Source organism: Salvelinus namaycush, unplaced genomic scaffold (genome assembly GCF_016432855.1).
Source record: "Salvelinus namaycush isolate Seneca unplaced genomic scaffold, SaNama_1.0 Scaffold683, whole genome shotgun sequence".
NCBI classification, from domain to species: Eukaryota; Metazoa; Chordata; class Actinopteri; order Salmoniformes; family Salmonidae; genus Salvelinus; species Salvelinus namaycush.
This window is the reverse complement of record NW_024061401.1, coordinates 88,238-107,500: the sequence shown is the minus strand read 5'-3', so window position 1 is coordinate 107,500 and position 19,263 is coordinate 88,238. Positions and strand designations below refer to the sequence as shown.

The window sequence follows — 19,263 nt, the reverse complement described above, 5'->3', positions numbered from 1 at the left end:
TTCTCATCTCCTGTACCTGCTTCTCATCTCCTGTACCTGCTTCTCATCTCCTGTACCTGCTTCTCATCCCTGTACCTGCTTCTCATCTCCTGTACCTGCTTCTCATCTCCTGTACCTGCTTCTCATCTCCTGTACCTGCTTCTCATCTCCTGTACCTGCTTCTCATCTCCTGTACCTGCTTCTCATCTCCTGTACCTGCTTCTCATCTCCTGTACCTGCTTCTCATCTCATGTACCTGCTTCTCATCTCATGTACCTGCTTCTCATCTCCTGTACCTGCTTCTCATCTCCTGTACCTGCTTCTCATCCCTGTACCTGCTTCTCATCCTGTACCTGCTTCTCATCTCCTGTACCAGCTTCTCATCTCCTGTACCTGCTTCTCATCTCCTGTACCTGCTTCTCATCTCCTGTACCTGCTTCTCATCCCTGTACCTGCTTCTCATCTCCTGTACCTGCTTCTCATCTCATGTACCTGCTTCTCATCCCTGTACCTGCTTCTCATCTCCTGTACCTGCTTCTCATCTCCTGTACCTGCTTCTCATCCCTGTACCTGCTTCTCATCTCCTGTACCAGCTTCTCATCTCCTGTACCTGCTTCTCATCTCCTGTACCTGCTTCTCATCTCCTGTACCTGCTTCTCATCTCCTGTACCTGCTTCTCATCTCCTGTACCTGCTTCTCATCCCTGTACCTGCTTCTCATCTCATGTACCTGCTTCTCATCCCTGTACCTGCTTCTCATCTCCTGTACCTGCTTCTCATCTCCTGTACCTGCTTCTCATCTCCTGCGTCGCTCCTTTTAGACAGAAGTTTCAGAAGAATAAAGACATTACAAATGTCATATTATGTATATATACCGTGTTGTAACGGTGTACAAATGCTTAAAGTACAAAAGGGAACATAAACGAACATAAATATGGGTTGTGTAAACAATGGTGTTTGTTCTTCACTGGTTGCCCTTTTCTTGTGGCAACAGGTCACAACAGGTCTTGCTGCTGTGATGGCACACTATGGTATTTCACCCAGTAGATATGGGAGTTTATCAAAATCAGGTTTGTTTTCAAAGTTTTCAGATTTTGAGAGAGAGGCAGAGAGATAGAGAGACAGACAGTCTGCAGCACCCGGCCTCACCCTACTAGAACCTGGCCTTCTAGGCAGAGTTACAAAGAAAAAGCCACATCTCAGACTGGCAAATAAAAATAAAATATTAAGATGGGCAAAAGAACACAGACACTGGACAGAAGAACTCTGCTTAGAAGGCCAGCATCCCAGAGTTGCCTCTTCGCTGTTGACGTTGAGACTGGTGTTTTGCGGGTACTATTTAATGAAGCTGCAAGTTGAGGATTTGTGAGGCATCTGTTTCTCAAACTAGACACACTAATGTAATTGTCCTCTTGCTCAGTTGTGCACCGGGGCCTCCCACTCCTCTTTCTATTCTGGTAAGAGACAGTTTCTGCTGTTCTGTGAAGGGAGTAGTACACAACGTTGTACGAGATCTTCAGTTTCTTGGCAATTTCTCGCATGGAATAGCCTTCATTTCTCAGAACAAGAATAGACTGACTCGTTTCAGAAGAAGGGTCTTTGTTTCTGGCCATTTTGAGCCTGTAATCGAACACACAAATGCTGATGCTCCAGATACTCAACTAGTCTAAAGAAGGCCAGTTTTATTGCTTCTTTAATCAGAACAGTTTTCAGCTGTGCTAACAATTACAAAAGGGTTTTCTAATGATAAATTAGCCTTTTAAAATGATAAACTTGGATTAGCTAACACAACGTGCCATTGGAACACAGGAGTGACGGTTGCTGATAATGGGCCTCTGTACGCCTAGATATTCCGTAACAAATCAGCCGTTTCCAGCTACAATAGTCATTTACAACATTAACAATGTCAACACTGTATTTCTGATCAATTTGATGTTATTTTAATGGACAAAAAATTTGCTTTTCTTTCAAAAATCAGGAAATGTCTAAGTGACCACAAACTTTTGAACGGTAGTGTATGTTGAAGAGGGTGGGGCTTAAGCTGTATCCCTGTCTCTCCCCACGGCCCTGTGGGAAGAAATGTGTGTTTTTTGACAATTTTAACCGCACACTTGTTGTTTGTGTACATGGATTTTATAATGTTATATGTTTTTCCCCCAACACCACTTTCCATCAATTTGTATAGCAGACCCTCATACCAAATTGAGTTGAAGGATTTTTTTAAATCAACAAAGCATGAGAAGACTTTGCCTTTGTTTTGGTTTGTTTGTTTGTCAGTTAGGGTGTGCAAGGTGAATACGTGGTTTGTCGTACAATAATTTGGTAAAAAGCCAATTTGACATTTGCTCAGTACCTCTGCTGTTAATGATAATGCAGAGAATTTTCCCAAGGTTGCTGTTGCTGTTGACGCATATCCCACGGTAGTTATTGTGGTCAAATTTGTCTCCACTTTTGTGGATTGGGGTGATCAGTCCTTCTTTCCAAATATTGGGGAAGATGCCAGAGCTAAGGATGATGTTAAAAGAGTTTTAGTATAGCCAATTGGAATTTGTTGTCTGTATATTTTATCATTTCATTGAGGATACCATCAACACCACAGGCCTTTTTGGGTTGGACGGTTTGTGTTTTGTCCTGTAGTTCAAAGTAATTGGCTAATCCAGTGTGTTCTAGTAGTCTATAATAGTTGAATCTAAGATTTGTATTTGATCATGTATATATTTTTGCTGCTTGTTCTTTGTTATAGAGCCAAAAAGATTGGAGAAGTGGTTTACCCACACAGCTCCATTTTGGATAGATCATTATTTGTGTTGTTGTTTGTTTAGTGTTCTCCAAATTTCCAAGAAGTGGTTAGTCTATGGATTCTTCAATTACATTGAGCTGATTTCTGATGTGCTGTTCCTTTTCCCATAGTATATTCCTGTATTGTTTTAGTGATTCACCATAGCGAACTGTCCCTTCCTCTATCGAGGATGAGTGCCAGCAAAGACAAGCAGTTGGTTGACTTGGCAGGCTCTCTCTCTCTCTCGTTCTCTCTCTCTCTTTATTCCCTCTCTCATCTATGCTATCTGTCTCTTTCTCGATCTCTCTCCCTTCCTCCCTCTCTTTCACAGTTAGGCCATTAGACCACATTACCTCCCTGGTTGGTCCATGTTTCCTGCCAGGGCCAGCTGTAGGCCATGGACTGGGAAAGGAATCTCTTTGCTTGGTGGAAGGCACCATGTCAACAAATCCTGTTTCAGTGACTAAACACACACACACACACACACACACACACACACACACCCACACACACAACACACACACACACACAACACACACAACACACGCAAACACACACACACACACACAAACGCACACACACACACACACACACACACACACACACACACACACACACACACACACACACACACACACACACACACACACACACACATGCTGGTGGGAGTGCCCTGTAGCTGAGAGGAATGTGTGTATCCAGTAGAAGGTGTATCAATAACAAAAAGTGTCTTTGTGTTTCACTGCTGAGTCCCCATGCTTCAGGAACTTCATGTGTTTCACTGCTGAGCCCCCCTGGTTTAGGAACTTCATGTGTTTCACTGCTGAGCCCCCCTGGTTTAGGAACTTAATGTGTTTCACTGCTGAGCCCCCCTGGTTCAGGAACTCAATGTGTTTCACTGCTGAGCCCCCCTGGTTTAGGAACTTCATGTGTTTCACTGCTGAGCCCCCCTGGTTCAGGAACTCAATGTGTTTCACTGCTGAGCCCCCCTGGTTCAGGAACTCAATGTGTTTCACTGCTGAGCCCCCCTGGTTCGGGAACTCAATGTGTTTCACTGCTGAGCCCCCCTGCTTTGGGAACTCAATGTGTTTCACTGCTGAGCCCCCCCTAGTTCAGGAACTCAATGTGTTTCACTGCTGAGCCCCCCTGGTTCAGGTACTCAATGTGTTTCACTGCTGAGCCCCCCTGGTTTGGGAACTCAATGTGTTTCACTGCTGAGCCCCCCTGGTTCAGGAACTCAATGTGTTTCACCGCTGAGCCCCCCTGGTTCGGGAACTCAATGTGTTTCACTGCTGAGCCCCCCTGGTTCAGGTACTCAATGTGTTTCACTGCTGAGCCCCCCTGGTTTGGGAACTCAATGTGTTTCACTGCTGAGCCCCCCTGGTTCGGGAACTCAATGTGTTTCACCGCTGAGCCCCCCTGGTTCGGGAACTCAATGCGTTTCACATGTTTGACCCAGTGGGTTCGAACCTGGCTCGTCTGACTTTGTCTGTTTCTTAAACAGCACCCTATTCCCTACGCAGGCACAACTTTTGACAAGGGCCGTTTGGGACACAGTCCGAGTGTTTGGACATTGAGCTAAAGCCTACTCCCCGGGCCAAAAAATGGTTTGGGTCCACCCAGTTTCCTTTTGATTTCAACTGACCTCATCAACATAATCAACTTTCATCACTGGAACATACAGCCTCCCACTGGAACATACAGCCTCCCACTGGAACATACAGCCTCCCACTGGAACATACAGCCTCCCACTGGAACATACAGCCTCCCACTGGAACATAGAGCCTCCCACTGGAACATACAGTATGCATGGTTCACTGAACCACCGCTACTGCAGACAGAACTGATCAACTGTTATTCATTCAATACCTGAGGTAGAAGACTGAATGCTGGCGTGTAGTTAACATGTCTGCTATGTGTGTGACTGCATGCTGGTGTGTAGTTAACATGTCTGCTATGTGTGTGACTGCATGCTGGTGTGTAGTTAACATGTCTGCTATGCGTGTGACCGAATGCTGGCATGTAGTTAACATGTCTGCTATGTGTGTGACTGCATGCTGGTGTGTAGTTAACATGTCTGCTATGTGTGTGACTGCATGCTGGTGTGTAGTTAACATGTCTGCTATGTGTGTGACCGAATGCTGGCGTGTAGTTAACATGTCTGCTATGTGTGTGACTGAATGCTGGCATGTAGTTAACATGTCTGCTATGTGTGTGACTGAATGATGGCATGTAGTTAACATGTCTGCTATGTGTGTGACTGATGCTGGCATGTAGTTAACATGTCTGCTATGTTTGTGACTGAATGCTGGCATGTAGTTAACATGTCTGCTATGTGGGTGACTGAATGCTGGTATGTAGTTAACATGTCTGCTATGGGTGTGACTGAATGCTGGCATGTAGTTAACATGTCTGCTATGGGTGTGACTGAATGCTGGCATGTAGTTAACATGTCTGCTATGTTTGTGACTGAATGCTGGCATGTAGTTAACATGTCTGCTATGTTCGTGAATGAATGCTGACGTGTAGTTAACATGTCTGCTATGTTTGTGAATGAATGCTGACGTGTAGTTAACATGTCTGCTATGTTTGTGACTGAATGCTGGCGTGTAGTTAACATGTCTGCTATGTGTGTGACTGAATGCTGGCATGTAGTTAACATGTCTGCTATGTGTGTGACTGAATGCTGGATGTAGTTAACATGTCTGCTATGTGTGTGACTGAATGCTGGCATGTAGTTAACATGTCTGCTATGTTTGTGACTGAATGCTGGCATGTAGTTAACATGTCTGCTATGTGTGTGACTGAATGCTGGCATGTAGTTAACATGTCTGCTATGTGTGTGAATGAATGCTGGCATGTAGTTAACATGTATGCTATGTGTGTGACTGAATGCTGGAATGTAGTTAACATGTCTACTAAGTCTGTGACTGAATGCTGGCCTGTAGTTAACATGTCTGCTATGTGTGTGACTGAATGCTGGCATGTAGTTAACATGTCTGCTATGTGTGTGACTGAATGCTGGCCTGTAGTTAACATGTCTGCTATGTGCGTGACTGAATGCCGGCATGTAGTTAACATGTCTGCTATGTGTGTGACTGAATGCTGGCCTGTAGTTAACATGTCTGCTATGTGTGTGACTGAATGCTGGCATGTAGTTAACATGTCTGCTATGTTTGTGACTGAATGCTGGCATGTAGTTAACATGTCTGCTATGTTTGTGACTGAATGCTGGCGTGTAGTTAACATGTCTGCTATGTGTGTGACTGAATGCTTGCATGTAGTTAACATGTCTGCTATGTTTGTGACTGAATGCTGGCATGTAGTTAACATGTCTGCTATGTTTGTGACCTGAATGCTGGCATGTAGTTAACATGTCTGCTATGTTTGTGACTGAATGCTGGTGTGTGGTTAACATGTCTGCTATGTGTGTGACTGAATGCTGGCGTGTTGTTAACATGTCTGCTATGTTTGTGACTGAATGCTGGCATGTAGTTAACATGTCTGCTATGTGTGTGACTGAATGCTGGCATGTAGTTAACATGTCTGCTATGTGTGTGAATGAATGCTGGCATGTAGTTAACATGTCTGCTATGTGTGTGACTGAATGCTGGCCTGTAGTTAACATGTCTGCTATGTGTGTGACTGAATGCTGGCATGTAGTTAACATGTCTGCTATGTGTGTGACTGAATGCTGGCATGTAGTTAACATGTCTGCTATGTTCGTGAATGAATGCTGACGTGTAGTTAACATGTCTGCTATGTTTGTGACTGAATGCTGGCATGTAGTTAACATGTCTGCTATGTGTGTGACTGAATGCTGGCATGTAGTTAACATGTCTGCTATGTTTGTGACTGAATGCTGGCATGTAGTTAACATGTCTGCTATGTTTGTGACTGAATGCTGGCATGTAGTTAACATGTCTGCTATGTTTGTGACTGAATGCTGGCATGTAGTTAACATGTCTGCTATGTTTGTGACTGAGCGGTGTGTAGTTAACATGTCTGCTATGTGGGTGTGAATGCTGGTATGTAGTTACCATGTCTGCTATGGGTGTGACTGATGCTGGCATGTATTAACATGTCTGCTATGTTTGTGACTGATGCTGGCATGTAGTTAACATGTCTGCTATGTGGTGACTGAATGCTGGTATGTAGTTAACATGTCTGCTATGGGTGTGACTGAATGCTGGCATGTAGTTAACATGTCTGCTATGGGTGTGACTGAATGCTGGCATGTAGTTAACATGTCTGCTATGTTTGTGACTGAATGCTGGCATGTAGTTAACATGTCTGCTATGTTTGTGACTGAATGCTGGCATGTAGTTAACATGTCTGCTATGTTCGTGAATGAATGCTGACGTGTAGTTAACATGTCTGCTATGTTTGTGACTGAATGCTGGCGTGTAGTTAACATGTCTGCTATGTTTGTGACTGAATGCTGGCGTGTAGTTAACATGTCTGCTATGTGTGTGACTGAATGCTGGCGTGTAGTTAACATGTCTGCTATGTTTGTGACTGAATGCTGGTGTGTAGTTAACATGTCTGCTATGTTTGTGACTGAATGCTGGCATGTAGTTAACATGTCTGCTATGTGTGTGAATGAATGCTGGCATGTAGTTAACATGTATGCTATGTGTGTGACTGAATGCTGGCATGTAGTTAACATGTATGCTATGTGTGTGACTGAATGCTGGAATGTAGTTAACATGTCTACTATGTGTGTGACTGAATGCTGGCCTGTAGTTAACATGTCTGCTATGTGTGTGACTGAATGCTGGCCTGTAGTTAACATGTCTGCTATGTGTGTGACTGAATGCTGGCATGTAGTTAACATGCCTGCTATGTGTGTGACTGAATGCTGGCATGTAGTTAACATGTCTGCTATGTTCGTGAATGAATGCTGACGTGTAGTTAACATGTCTGCTATGTTTGTGACTGAATGCTGGCATGTAGTTACATGTCTGCTATGTGTGTGACTGATGCTGGCATGTAGTTAACTGTCTGCTATGTTTGTGACTGAATGCTGGCATGTATTTAACATGTCTGCTATGTTTGTGACTGAATGCTGGCATGTAGTTAACATGTCGCTATGTTTGTGACTGAATGCTGCTGTAGTTAACATGTCTGCTATGTTTGTGACTGAATGCTGGCATGTAGTTAACATGTCTGCTATGTTTGTGACTGAATGCTGGCATGTAGTTAACATGTCTGCTATGTTTGTGACTGAATGCTGACATGTAGTTAACATGTCTGCTATGTTTGTGACTGAATGCTGGCATGTAGTTAACATGTCTGCTATGGGTGTGACTGAATGCTGGAATGTAGTTAACATGTCTGCTATGTGTGTGACTGAATGCTGGCCTGTAGTTAACATGTCTGCTATGTGTGTGACTGAATGCTGGCATGTAGTTAACATGTCTGCTATGTTTGTGACTGAATGCTGGCATGTAGTTAACATGTCTGCTATGTTTTGTGACTGAATGCTGACATGTAGTTAACATGTCTGCTATGTTTGTGACTGAATGCTGGCATGTAGTTAACATGTCTGCTATGGGTGTACTGAATGCTGGAAGTAGTTAACATGTCTGCTATTGTGTTACTGAATGCTGCCTGAGTTAACATGTCTGCTATGTGTGTGACTGAATGCTGGCATGTAGTTAACATGTCTGCTATGTGTGTGACTGAATGCTGGCCTGTAGTTAACATGTCTGCTATGTTTGTGACTGAATGCTGGCATGTAGTTAACATGTCTGCTATGTGTGTGACTGAATGCTGGCATGTAGTTAACATGTCTGCTATGTGGGTGACTGAATGCTGGCATGTAGTTAACATGTCTGCTATGTGTGTGTCCCCTAGTGAGTTTATTCTGAGTGCTGGACATCTCCCAGGTTGCGTCCCAAATGGTTCCCTATTTCCTTAGTGCACTACTTTCTACCAGGACCAATAGGACTCAGTAGTAGTGCACTGTGTAAGGGACAGTGTGTCCTTTTATTTATTTTTACATTTTTTTAACTAGGCAAGTCAGTTGACATAATCAATAATGTCAACCAGAGAGAACTGACCGGCCGTGTGTGTGTGTGTGTGTGTGTGTGTGTGTGTGTGTGTGTGTGTGTGTGTGTGTGTGTGTGTGTGTGTGGTGTGTGTGTGTGTGTGGGTGTGTGTGTGTGTGTGTGTGTGTGTGTGTGTGTGTGTGTGTGTGTGTGAACAGTGTTGCTCCCTAACTGAAGACAGATTTTCCTGATGTGGTCCTCCAATGGGCTTAACAACCCACTGTCAACTATATAATATATATCTGCCTGACAGAGAACAACTGGTCAGAGAGTGGGGGTGGGGGGGGGTTGGGATCTTGCGTCTGTGTGCATATATAACATCTTTCTTCTCTACCCATCCGGTGCTTTTCCATCTTTATGAAACATAGAGACCCTCACACACTGTCTGAGTAGCTGGCATTTGAAATCAATTCAGACACAGACACAGCATATTATTCTACTGTGTGTGAGGAGAGGGGAGAGAGGAGACCATAGGAGAGGGAAGAGAGGAGACCATAGGAGAGGGAAGAGAGGAGACCATAGGAGAGAGGGAGAGAGGAGACCATAGGAGAGGGAACAGAGGAGACCATAGGAGAGGGAAGACATGAGACCATAGGAGAGGGAAGAGATGAGACCATAGGAGAGGGAAGAGAGGAGACCATAGGAGAGGGAAGAGAGGAGACCATAGAAGAGGGAAGAGAGGAGACCATAGGAGAGAGGGAGAGAGGAGACCATAGGAGAGAGGGAGAGAGGAGACCATAGGAGAGGGGGAGAGAGGAGACCATAGGAGAGAGGGAGAGAGGAGACCATAGGAGAGAGGGAGAGAGGAGACCATAGGAGAGGGAAGAGAGGAGACCATAGGAGAGAGGGAGAGAGGAGACCATAGGAGAGAGGGAGAGAGGAGACGATAGGAGAGAGGGAGAGAGGAGACCATAGGAGAGGGAAGAGAGGAGACCATAGGAGAGGGAAGAGAGGAGACCATAGGAGAGGGAAGAGAGGAGACCATAGGAGAGAGGGAGAGAGGAGACGATAGGAGAGAGGGAGAGAGGAGACCATAGGAGAGGGGAGAGAGGAGACCATAGGAGAGGGAAGAGAGGAGACCATAGGAGAGAGGGAGAGAGGAGACCATAGGAGAGGGAAAAGAGAAGACCATAGGAGAGGGGGGAGAGGAGACCATAGGAGAGGGAGAGAGAGGAGACCGTAGGAGAGGGGAGAAATGAGACCGTAGGAGAGGGGAGAGAGAAGACCATAGGAGAGGGAGAGAGAGGAGACCATAGGAGAGGGAGAGAGAGGAGACCATAGGAGAGGGGAGAAAGGAGATCGTAGGAGAGGGGAGAGAGGAGATCATAGGAGAGGGAAGAGAGGAGACCATAGGAGAGACGGAGAGAGGAGACCATAGGAGAGAGGGAGAGAGGAGACCATAGGAGAGAGGGAGAGAGGAGACCATAGGAGAGGGAAGAGAGGAGACCATAGGAGAGAGTGAGAGAGGAGACCATAGGAGAGGGAGAGAGGAGACCATAGGAGAGAGGGAGAGAGGAGACCATAGGAGAGGGAAGAGAGGAGACCATAGGAGAGGGAAGAGAGAGGAGACCATAGGAGAGGGAAGAGAGGAGACCATAGGAGAGGGAAGAGAGGAGACCATAGGAGAGAGGGAGAGAGGAGACCATAGGAGAGTGAAGAGAGGAGACCATAGGAGAGGGAAGAGAGGAGACCATAGGAGAGGGAAGAGAGGAGACCATAGGAGAGGGAAGAGAGGAGACCATAGGAGAGGGAAGAGAGGAGACCATAGGAGAGGGAAGAGAGGAGACCATAGAAGAGGGAAGAGAGGAGACCATAGAAGAGGGAAGAGAGGAGACCATAGGAGAGAGGGAGAGAGGAGACCATAGGAGAGGGAAGAGAGGAGACCATAGGAGAGAGGGAGAGAGGAGACCATAGGAGAGAGGGAGAGAGGAGACCATAGGAGAGAGGGAGAGAGGAGACCATAGGAGAGAGGGAGAGAGGAGACCATGGGAGAGGGAAGAGAGGAGACCATAGGAGAGAGGGAGAGAGGAGACGATAGGAGAGAGGGAGAGAGGAGACCATAGGAGAGGGGGGAGAGGAGACCATAGGAGAGGGAGAGAGAGGAGATCATAGGAGAGGGGAGAAAGGAGATCGTAGGAGAGGGGAGAGAGGAGACCATAGGAGAGGGGAGAGAGGAGACCATAGGAGAGGGAGAGAGAGGAGACCATAGGAGAGGGAGAGAGAGGAGACCATAGGAGAGGGGGAGAAAGGAGACCATAGGAGAGGGAGAGAGAGGAGACCATAGGAGAGAGAGGAGACCATAGGAGAGGGAGAGAGAGGAGACCGTAGGAGAGGGGAGAAAGGAGACCATAGGAGAGGGAAGAGTGGAGATCATAGGAGAGGGGAGAGAGGAGACCATAGGAGAGAGGGAGAGAGAGGAGGTCATAGGAGAGAGGAAGAGAGGAGACCATAGGAGAGAGGGAGAGAGGAGACCATAGGAGAGGGGAGAGAGGAGACCATAGGAGAGAGGGAGAGAGGAGACCATAGGAGAGGGAAGAGAGGAGACCATAGGAGAGGGAAGAGAGAGGAGACCATAGGAGAGGGAAGAGGGGAGACCATAGGAGAGGGAAGAGAGGAGACCATAGGAGAGAGGGAGAGAGGAGACCATAGGAGAGAGGGAGAGAGGAGACCATAGGAGAGAGGGAGAGAGGAGACCATAGGAGAGGGAAGAGAGGAGACCATAGGAGAGGGAAGAGAGAGGAGACCATAGGAGAGGGAAGAGAAGAGACCATAGGAGAGGGAAGAGAGGAGACCATAGGAGAGGGAAGAGAGGAGACCATAGGAGAGGGAAGAGAGGAGACCATAGGAGAGGGAAGAGAGGAGACCATAGGAGAGAGGGAGAGAGAGGAGACCATTGGAGAGAGGGAGAGAGAGGAGACCATAGGAGAGAGGGAGAGAGGACACCATATGAGAGAGGGAAGAGAGGAGATCATAGGAGAGGGAGAGAGGAGACCATAGGAGAGAGGGAGAGAGGAGACCATAGGAGAGGGAAGAGAGGAGACCATAGGAGAGGGAAGAGAGGAGACCATAGGAGAGAGGGAGAGAGGAGACGATAGGAGAGAGGGAGAGGGGAGACGATAGGAGAGAGGGAGAGAGGAGACCATAGGAGGGGGAAGAGAGGAGACCATAGGAGAGAGGGAGAGAGGAGACGATAGGAGAGGGGAGAGAGGAGACCATAGGAGAGGGGAGAGAGGAGACCATAGGAGAGGGAATAGAGGAGACCATAGGAGAGAGGGAGAGAGGAGACCATAGGAGAGGGAAGAGAGGAGACCATAGGAGAGGGGGGAGAGGAGACCGTAGGAGAGGGAGAGAGAGGAGACCGTAGGAGAGGGAGAGAGAGGAGACCATAGGAGAGGGAGAGAGAGGAGACCATAGGAGAGGGAAGAGAGGAGATCATAGGAGAGAGGGAGAGAGGAAACCATAGGAGAGGGAAGAGAGGAGACCATAGGAGAGAGTGAGAGAGGAGACCATAGGAGAGGGAAGAGAGGAGACCATAGGAGAGAGGGAGAGAGGAGACCATAGGAGAGAGGGAGAGAGGAGACCATAGGAGAGGGGAGAGAGGAGACCATAGGAGAGGGGAGAGAGGAGACCATAGGAGAGAGGGAGAGAGGAGACCATAGGAGAGGGAAGAGAGGAGACCATAGGAGAGGGGAGAGAGGAGACCATAGGAGACGGGAGAGAGGAGACCATAGGAGAGCGGAGAGAGGAGACCATAGGAGAGGGAGAGAGGAAACCATAGGAGAGGGAAGAGAGGAGACCATAGGAGAGGGAAAGAGAGGAGGTCATAGGAGAGAGGAAGAGAGAGGAGACCATAGGAGAGGGAAGAGAGGAGACCATAGGAGAGGGAAGAGAGAGGAGACCATAGGAGAGGGAAGAGAGGAGACCATAGGAGAGAGGGAGAGAGGAGACCATAGGAGAGAGGGAGAGAGGAGACCATAGGAGAGAGGGAGAGAGGAGACCATAGGAGAGGGAGAGAGGAGACCATAGGAGAGGGAAGAGAGGAGACCATAGGAGAGGGAAGAGAGGAGACCATAGGAGAGGGAAGAGAGGAGACCATAGGAGAGGGGGGAGAGGAGACCATAGGAGAGGGAGAGAGAGGAGATCATAGGAGAGGGGAGAAAGGAGACCATAGGAGAGGGAGAGAGAGGAGACCATAGGAGAGGGAGAGAGAGGAGACCATAGGAGAGGGGGAGAGAGGAGACCATAGGAGAGGGAGAGAGAGGAGACCATAGGAGAGGGAGAGAGAGGAGACCATAGGAGAGGGAGAGAGGAGACCATAGGAGAGGGAGAGAGAGGAGACCATAGGAGAGGGAGAGAGAGGAGACTATAGGAGAGGGGAGAAAGGAGACCATAGGAGAGGGAAGAGAGGAGACCATAGGAGAGAGTGAGAGAGGAGACCATAGGAGAGGGAAGAGAGGAGACCATAGGAGAGGGAAGAGAGGAGACCATAGGAGAGAGGGAGAGAGGAGACCATAGGAGAGGGGAGAGAGGAGACCATAGGAGAGAGGGAGAGAGGAGACCATAGGAGAGGGAAGAGAGGAGACCATAGGAGAGGGAAGAGAGGAGACCATAGGAGAGAGGGAGAGAGGAGACCATAGGAGAGAGGGAGAGAGGAGACCATAGGAGAGGGGAGAGAGGAGACCATAGGAGAGAGGGAGAGAGGAGACCATAGGAGAGGGAAGAGAGGAGACCATAGGAGAGGGAAGAGAGAGGAGATCATAGGAGAGGGAAGAGAGGAGACCATAGGAGAGAGGGAGAGAGAGGAGACCATAGGAGAGGGGGAGAGAGGAGACCATAGGAGAGAGGGAGAGAGGAGACCATAGGAGAGGGAAGAGAGAGGAGACCATAGGAGAGGGAAGAGAGAGGAGACCATAGGAGAGGGAAGAGAGAGGAGACCATAGGAGAGGGAAGAGAGGAGACCATAGGAGAGGGAAGAGAGGAGACCATAGGAGAGGGAAGAGAGGAGACCATAGGAGAGAGGGAGAGCGAGGAGACCATATGAGAGAGGGAGAGAGGAGACCATATGAGAGAGGGAAGAGAGGAGATCATAGGAGAGGGAGAGAGAGGTGGTCATAGGAGAGAGGAAGACAGAGGAGACCATAGGAGAGGGGGAGAGAGGAGACCATAGGAGAGGGAGAGAGGAGACCATAGGAGAGGGAAGAGAGGAGATCATAGGAGAGGGGGTAGAATGTCTTGGCCTAGACCACTCTTTCTCACAGACATTGAATGGACATCTGGTTTCCCCTACACAGATGAGAGAGCAGAGAGAAGGATGAGGTAGATTACGAACGAGTGGGAGACAGAGAGAGAGTGGAAGACAGAGAGAGACAGAAGTGGAGAAAGAGACACACACACACACAGACAGACAGACAGACAGACAGACAGACAGACAGACAGACAGACAGACAGACAGACAGACAGACAGACAGACAGACAGACAGACAGACAGACAGACAGACAGACAGACAGACAGACAGACAGACAGACAGACAGACAGACAGACAGACAGACAGACAGACAGTTCACAGACCTGCTCTCAGGAGCATACACCTGCATGCAGAGCTGAAGGTTTCTTTCCGTTCTGTTCTGAAAACAGGGAGCGGTCTAGTCCCATGTGAATAATATACTCCTGAAAAGCTGACTGGGCTTTCAAATCACAGCACATTGTATTGGTCACATACACATAGTTAGCAGAAGTTATTGCGGGTGTAGCGAAATGCTTGTGTACACCATGATGGTATGTTTCTACGTAATGGATATATGGAAGTGTTTTACTGGGTTTCTCCTATCCCTTAGAGAGATGGGACGGGGGGGACGGGGACGGGGGGGGGGGCAGAGATGGACTAGAGAGAGAGAGAGAGGCATGGGTATGCGTACGTGCCTGTGTTTATTGACAGTAACAAAGAGAGAGTTGTCACACACCCAGCGGTTGTTTAGGCTGGGTCGATTGACCTCTGGCCTCTCCCTGACCTTTAACCTCTGATCTCTAACTTCTGACCCTTTCCTTAGCGATGGAGGTCCTGGTGACGGAGCTCAACGTTCTGCTGAAGCTGCTGGACCTCGAGACTCTGAGCTTTCCTACTGAGGAGAAGAAGACCTCTGTTAGGAACCTGCTGAAACAACTACAGCCCACAGGTAGGAGACTACAGACAGACAGCTACAGCCCACAGGTAGGAGACGACAGACAGACAGCTACAGCCCACAGGTAGGAGACGACAGACAGACAGCTACAGCCCACAGGTAGGAGACTACAGACAGACAACTACAGCCCACAGGTAGGAGACTACAGAGACAGCTACAGCCCATAGGTAGGAGACTACAGACAGACAGCTACAGCCCACAGGTAGGAGACTACAGACAGACAGCTACAGCCCATAGGTAGGAGACTACAGACAGACAGCTACAGCCCATAGGTAGGAGACTACAGACAGACAGCTACAGCCCACAGGTAGGAGACTACAGACAGACAGCTACAGCCCACAGGTAGGAGACTACAGACAGACAGCTGCAGCCCACAGATAGGAGACTACAGACAGACAGCTACAGCCCACAGGTAGGAAACTACAGACAGACAGACAGCTACAGTCCACAGGTACGAAACTACAGACATAGACAGCTACAACCCACAGGTAGGAGACTACAGACAGACAGCTACAGCCCACAGGTAGGAGACTACAGACAGACAGCTACAGCCCATAGGTAGGAGACTACAGACAGACAGCTACAGCCCATAGGTAGGAGACTACAGACAGACAGCTACAGCCCATAGATAGGAGACTACAGACAGACAGCTACAGCCCACAGGTAGGAGACTACAGACAGACAGCTACAGCCCACAGGTAGGAGACTACAGACAGACAGCTACAGCCCACAGGTAGGAGACTACAGACAGACAGCTACAGCCCACAGGTAGGAGACTACAGACAGACAGCTACAGCCCACAGGTAGGAGACTACAGACAGACAGCTACAGCCCACAGGTAGGAGACTACAGACAGACAGCTACAGCCCACAGGTAGGAGACTACAGACAGACAGCTACAGCCCACAGATAGGAGACTACAGACAGACAGCTACAGCCCACAGGTAGGAGACTACAGACAGACAGCTACAGCCCATAGGTAGGAGACTACAGACAGACAGCTACAGCCCACAGGTAGGAGACTACAGACAGACAGCTACAGCCCACAGGTAGGACACTACAGACAGACAGCTACAGCCCATAGGTAGGAGACTACAGACAGACAGCTACAGCCCACAGGTAGGAGACTACAGACAGACAGCTACAGCCCATAGGTAGGAGACTACAGACAGACAGCTACAGCCCATAGATAGGAGACTACAGACAGACAGCTACAGCCCACAGGTAGGAGACTACAGACAGACAGCTACAGCCCACAGGTAGGAGACTACAGACAGACAGCTACAGCCCACAGGTAGGAGACTACAGACAGACAGCTACAGCCCACAGGTAGGAGACTACAGACAGACAGCTACAGCCCACAGGTAGGAGACTACAGACAGACAGCTACAGCCCACAGGTAGGAGACTACAGACAGACAGCTACAGCCCACAGGTAGGAGACTACAGACAGACAGCTACAGCCCACAGATAGGAGACTACAGACAGACAGCTACAGCCCACAGGTAGGAGACTACAGACAGACAGCTACAGCCCATAGGTAGGAGACTACAGACAGACAGCTACAGCCCACAGGTAGGAGACTACAGACAGACAGCTACAGCCCACAGGTAGGAGACTACAGACAGACAGCTACAGCCCACAGGTAGGAGACTACAGACAGACAGCTACAGCCCACAGGTAGGAGACTACAGACAGACAGCTACAGCCCACAGGTAGGAGACTACAGACAGACAGCTACAGCCCACAGGTAGGACACTACAGATAGACAGCTACAGCCCACAGGTAGGAGACTACAGACAGACAGCTACAGCCCACAGGTAGGAGACTACAGACAGACAGCTACATCCCACAGGTAGGAGACTACAGACAGACAGCTACAGCCCATAGGTAGGAGACTACAGACAGACAGCTACAGCCCACAGGTAGGAGACTACAGACAGACAGCTACAGCCCACAGGTAGTAGACTACAGACAGACAGCTACAGCCCACAGGTAGGAGACTACAGACAGACAGCTACAGCCCACAGGTAGGAGACTACAGACAGACAGCTACAGCCCACAGGTAGGAGACTACAGACAGACAGCTACAGCCCACAGGTAGGAGACTACAGACAGACAGCTACAGCCCACAGGTAGGAGACTACAGACAGACAGCTACAGCCCACAGGTAGGAGACTACAGACAGACAGCTACAGCCCACAGGTAGGAGACTACAGACAGACAGCTACAGCCCACAGGTAGGAGACTACAGACAGACAGCTACAGCCCACAGGTAGGAGACTACAGACAGACAGCTACAGCCCACAGGTAGGAGACTACAGACAGACAGCTACAGCCCACAGGTAGGAGACTACAGACAGACAGCTACAGCCCACAGGTAGGAGACTACAGACAGACAGCTACAGCCCATAGGTAGGAGACTACAGACAGACAGCTACAGCCCACAGGTAGGAGACTACAGACAGACAGCTACAGTCCACAGGTATGAAACTACAGACACAGACACCTACAGCCCACAGGTAGGGGACTACAGACAGACAGACAGCTACAGCCCACAGGTAGGAAACTACAGACAGACAGACAGCTACAGCCCACAGGTAGGAGACTACAGACAGACAGCTGCAGCCCACAGATAGGAGACTACAGACAGACAGCTACAGCCCACAGGTAGGAAACTACAGACAGACAGACAGCCACAGCCTACAGGTAGGGAGACTAGAGACAGACAGACAGCCACAGCCCACAGGTAGGAAACTACAGACAGACCCCTACAGCCCACAGGTAGGAAACTACAGAGAAACAGACAGCTACAGTCCACAGGTACGAAACTACAGACAGACACCTACAGCCCACAGGTAGGAGACTACAGACAGACCGACACCTACAGCCAACAGGTAGGAAACTACAGACAGCTACAGCCCACAGGTAGGAAACTACAGACAGACAGACAGACAGCTACAGCCCACAGGTAGGAAACTACAGACAGACAGACAGCCAGCCACAGCCCACAGGTAGGAAACTACAGACAGACAGACAGCCACAGCCCACAGGTAGGAAACTACAGACAGACACCTACAGCCCACAGGTAGGAAACTACAGACAGACAGACAGCTGCAGTCCACAGGTACGAAACTACAGACAGGCAGCCACCTACAGCCCACAGGTAGGAGACTACAGACAGACACTTACAGTCCACAGGTACGAAACTACAGACATACAGACACCTACAGTCCACAGGTAGGGGACAACAGACAAACAGCTACAGCCCACAGGTAGGAAACTACAGACAGACAGACAGCTACAGCCAACAGGTAGGAAACTACAGACATACAGACAGACACCTACAGCCCACAGGTAAGAGACTACAGACAGACAGACAGACAGACAGACAGCTACAGCCCACAGGTAGGAAACTATAGACAGACAGACAGCTACAGCCCACAGGTAGGAAACTATAGACAGACAGAGACAGCTACAGCCCACAGGTAGGAAACTACAGACAGACAGAGACAGCTACAGCCCACAGGTAGGAAACTACAGACAGACAGACACCTACAGCCCACAGGTAAGAAACTACAGACAGACAGACAGACAGCTACAGCCCACAGGTAGGAAACTATAGACAGACAGACAGACAGCTACAGCCCACAGGTAGGAAACTACAGACAGACAGAGACAGCTACAGCCCACAGGTAGGAAACTACAGACAGACAGAGACAGCTACAGCCCACAGGTAGGAAACTACAGACAGACAGAGACAGCTACAGCCCACAGGTAGGAAACTACAGACAGACAGACACCTACAGCCCACAGGTAAGAGACTACAGACAGACAGACAGACAGGTACAGCCCACAGGTAGGAAACTATAGACAGACAGACAGACAGCTACAGCCCACAGGTAGGAAACTACAGACAGACAGAGACAGCTACAGCCCACAGGTAGGAAACTACAGACAGACAGAGACAGCTACAGCCCACAGGTAGGAAACTACAGACAGACAGAGACAGCTACAGCCCACAGGTAGGAGACAAGCAGATGTATACTGTAGATCAGACCTGGATTCAAATACTATTTGAAATCATTCAAATACTTTTTAGCATTTGCTTCAGTCTGCCAGAGTGTCAGATGGAAGGCGGTTTGTACAGGCAAACTCATTCAAGATGGTTGAAATGATTTCAAATAGTAATTGAACCCAGGTCTGGGACAGACAGGTATAGACAGGTAGGAACAGACAGACAGTTAACAGATACAGATGAAGTGACCCAGGTCT

The 19,263-nt window shown here is 48.7% G+C and overlaps 1 protein-coding gene across 1 annotated transcript in view; it reads left to right on the top strand.

Moving 5' to 3' along the window:
- The window catches only part of LOC120042429 (actin filament-associated protein 1-like 1), a 57,558-nt gene that overhangs the window by 7,806 nt on the left and 30,489 nt on the right, over positions 1–19,263 (top strand). The window contains exon 2 of the mRNA XM_038987267.1: positions 14,859–14,984. Within this exon, the coding sequence (XP_038843195.1) occupies positions 14,859–14,984 (126 nt within the window). The remainder of the gene's footprint in view (positions 1–14,858; positions 14,985–19,263) is intronic.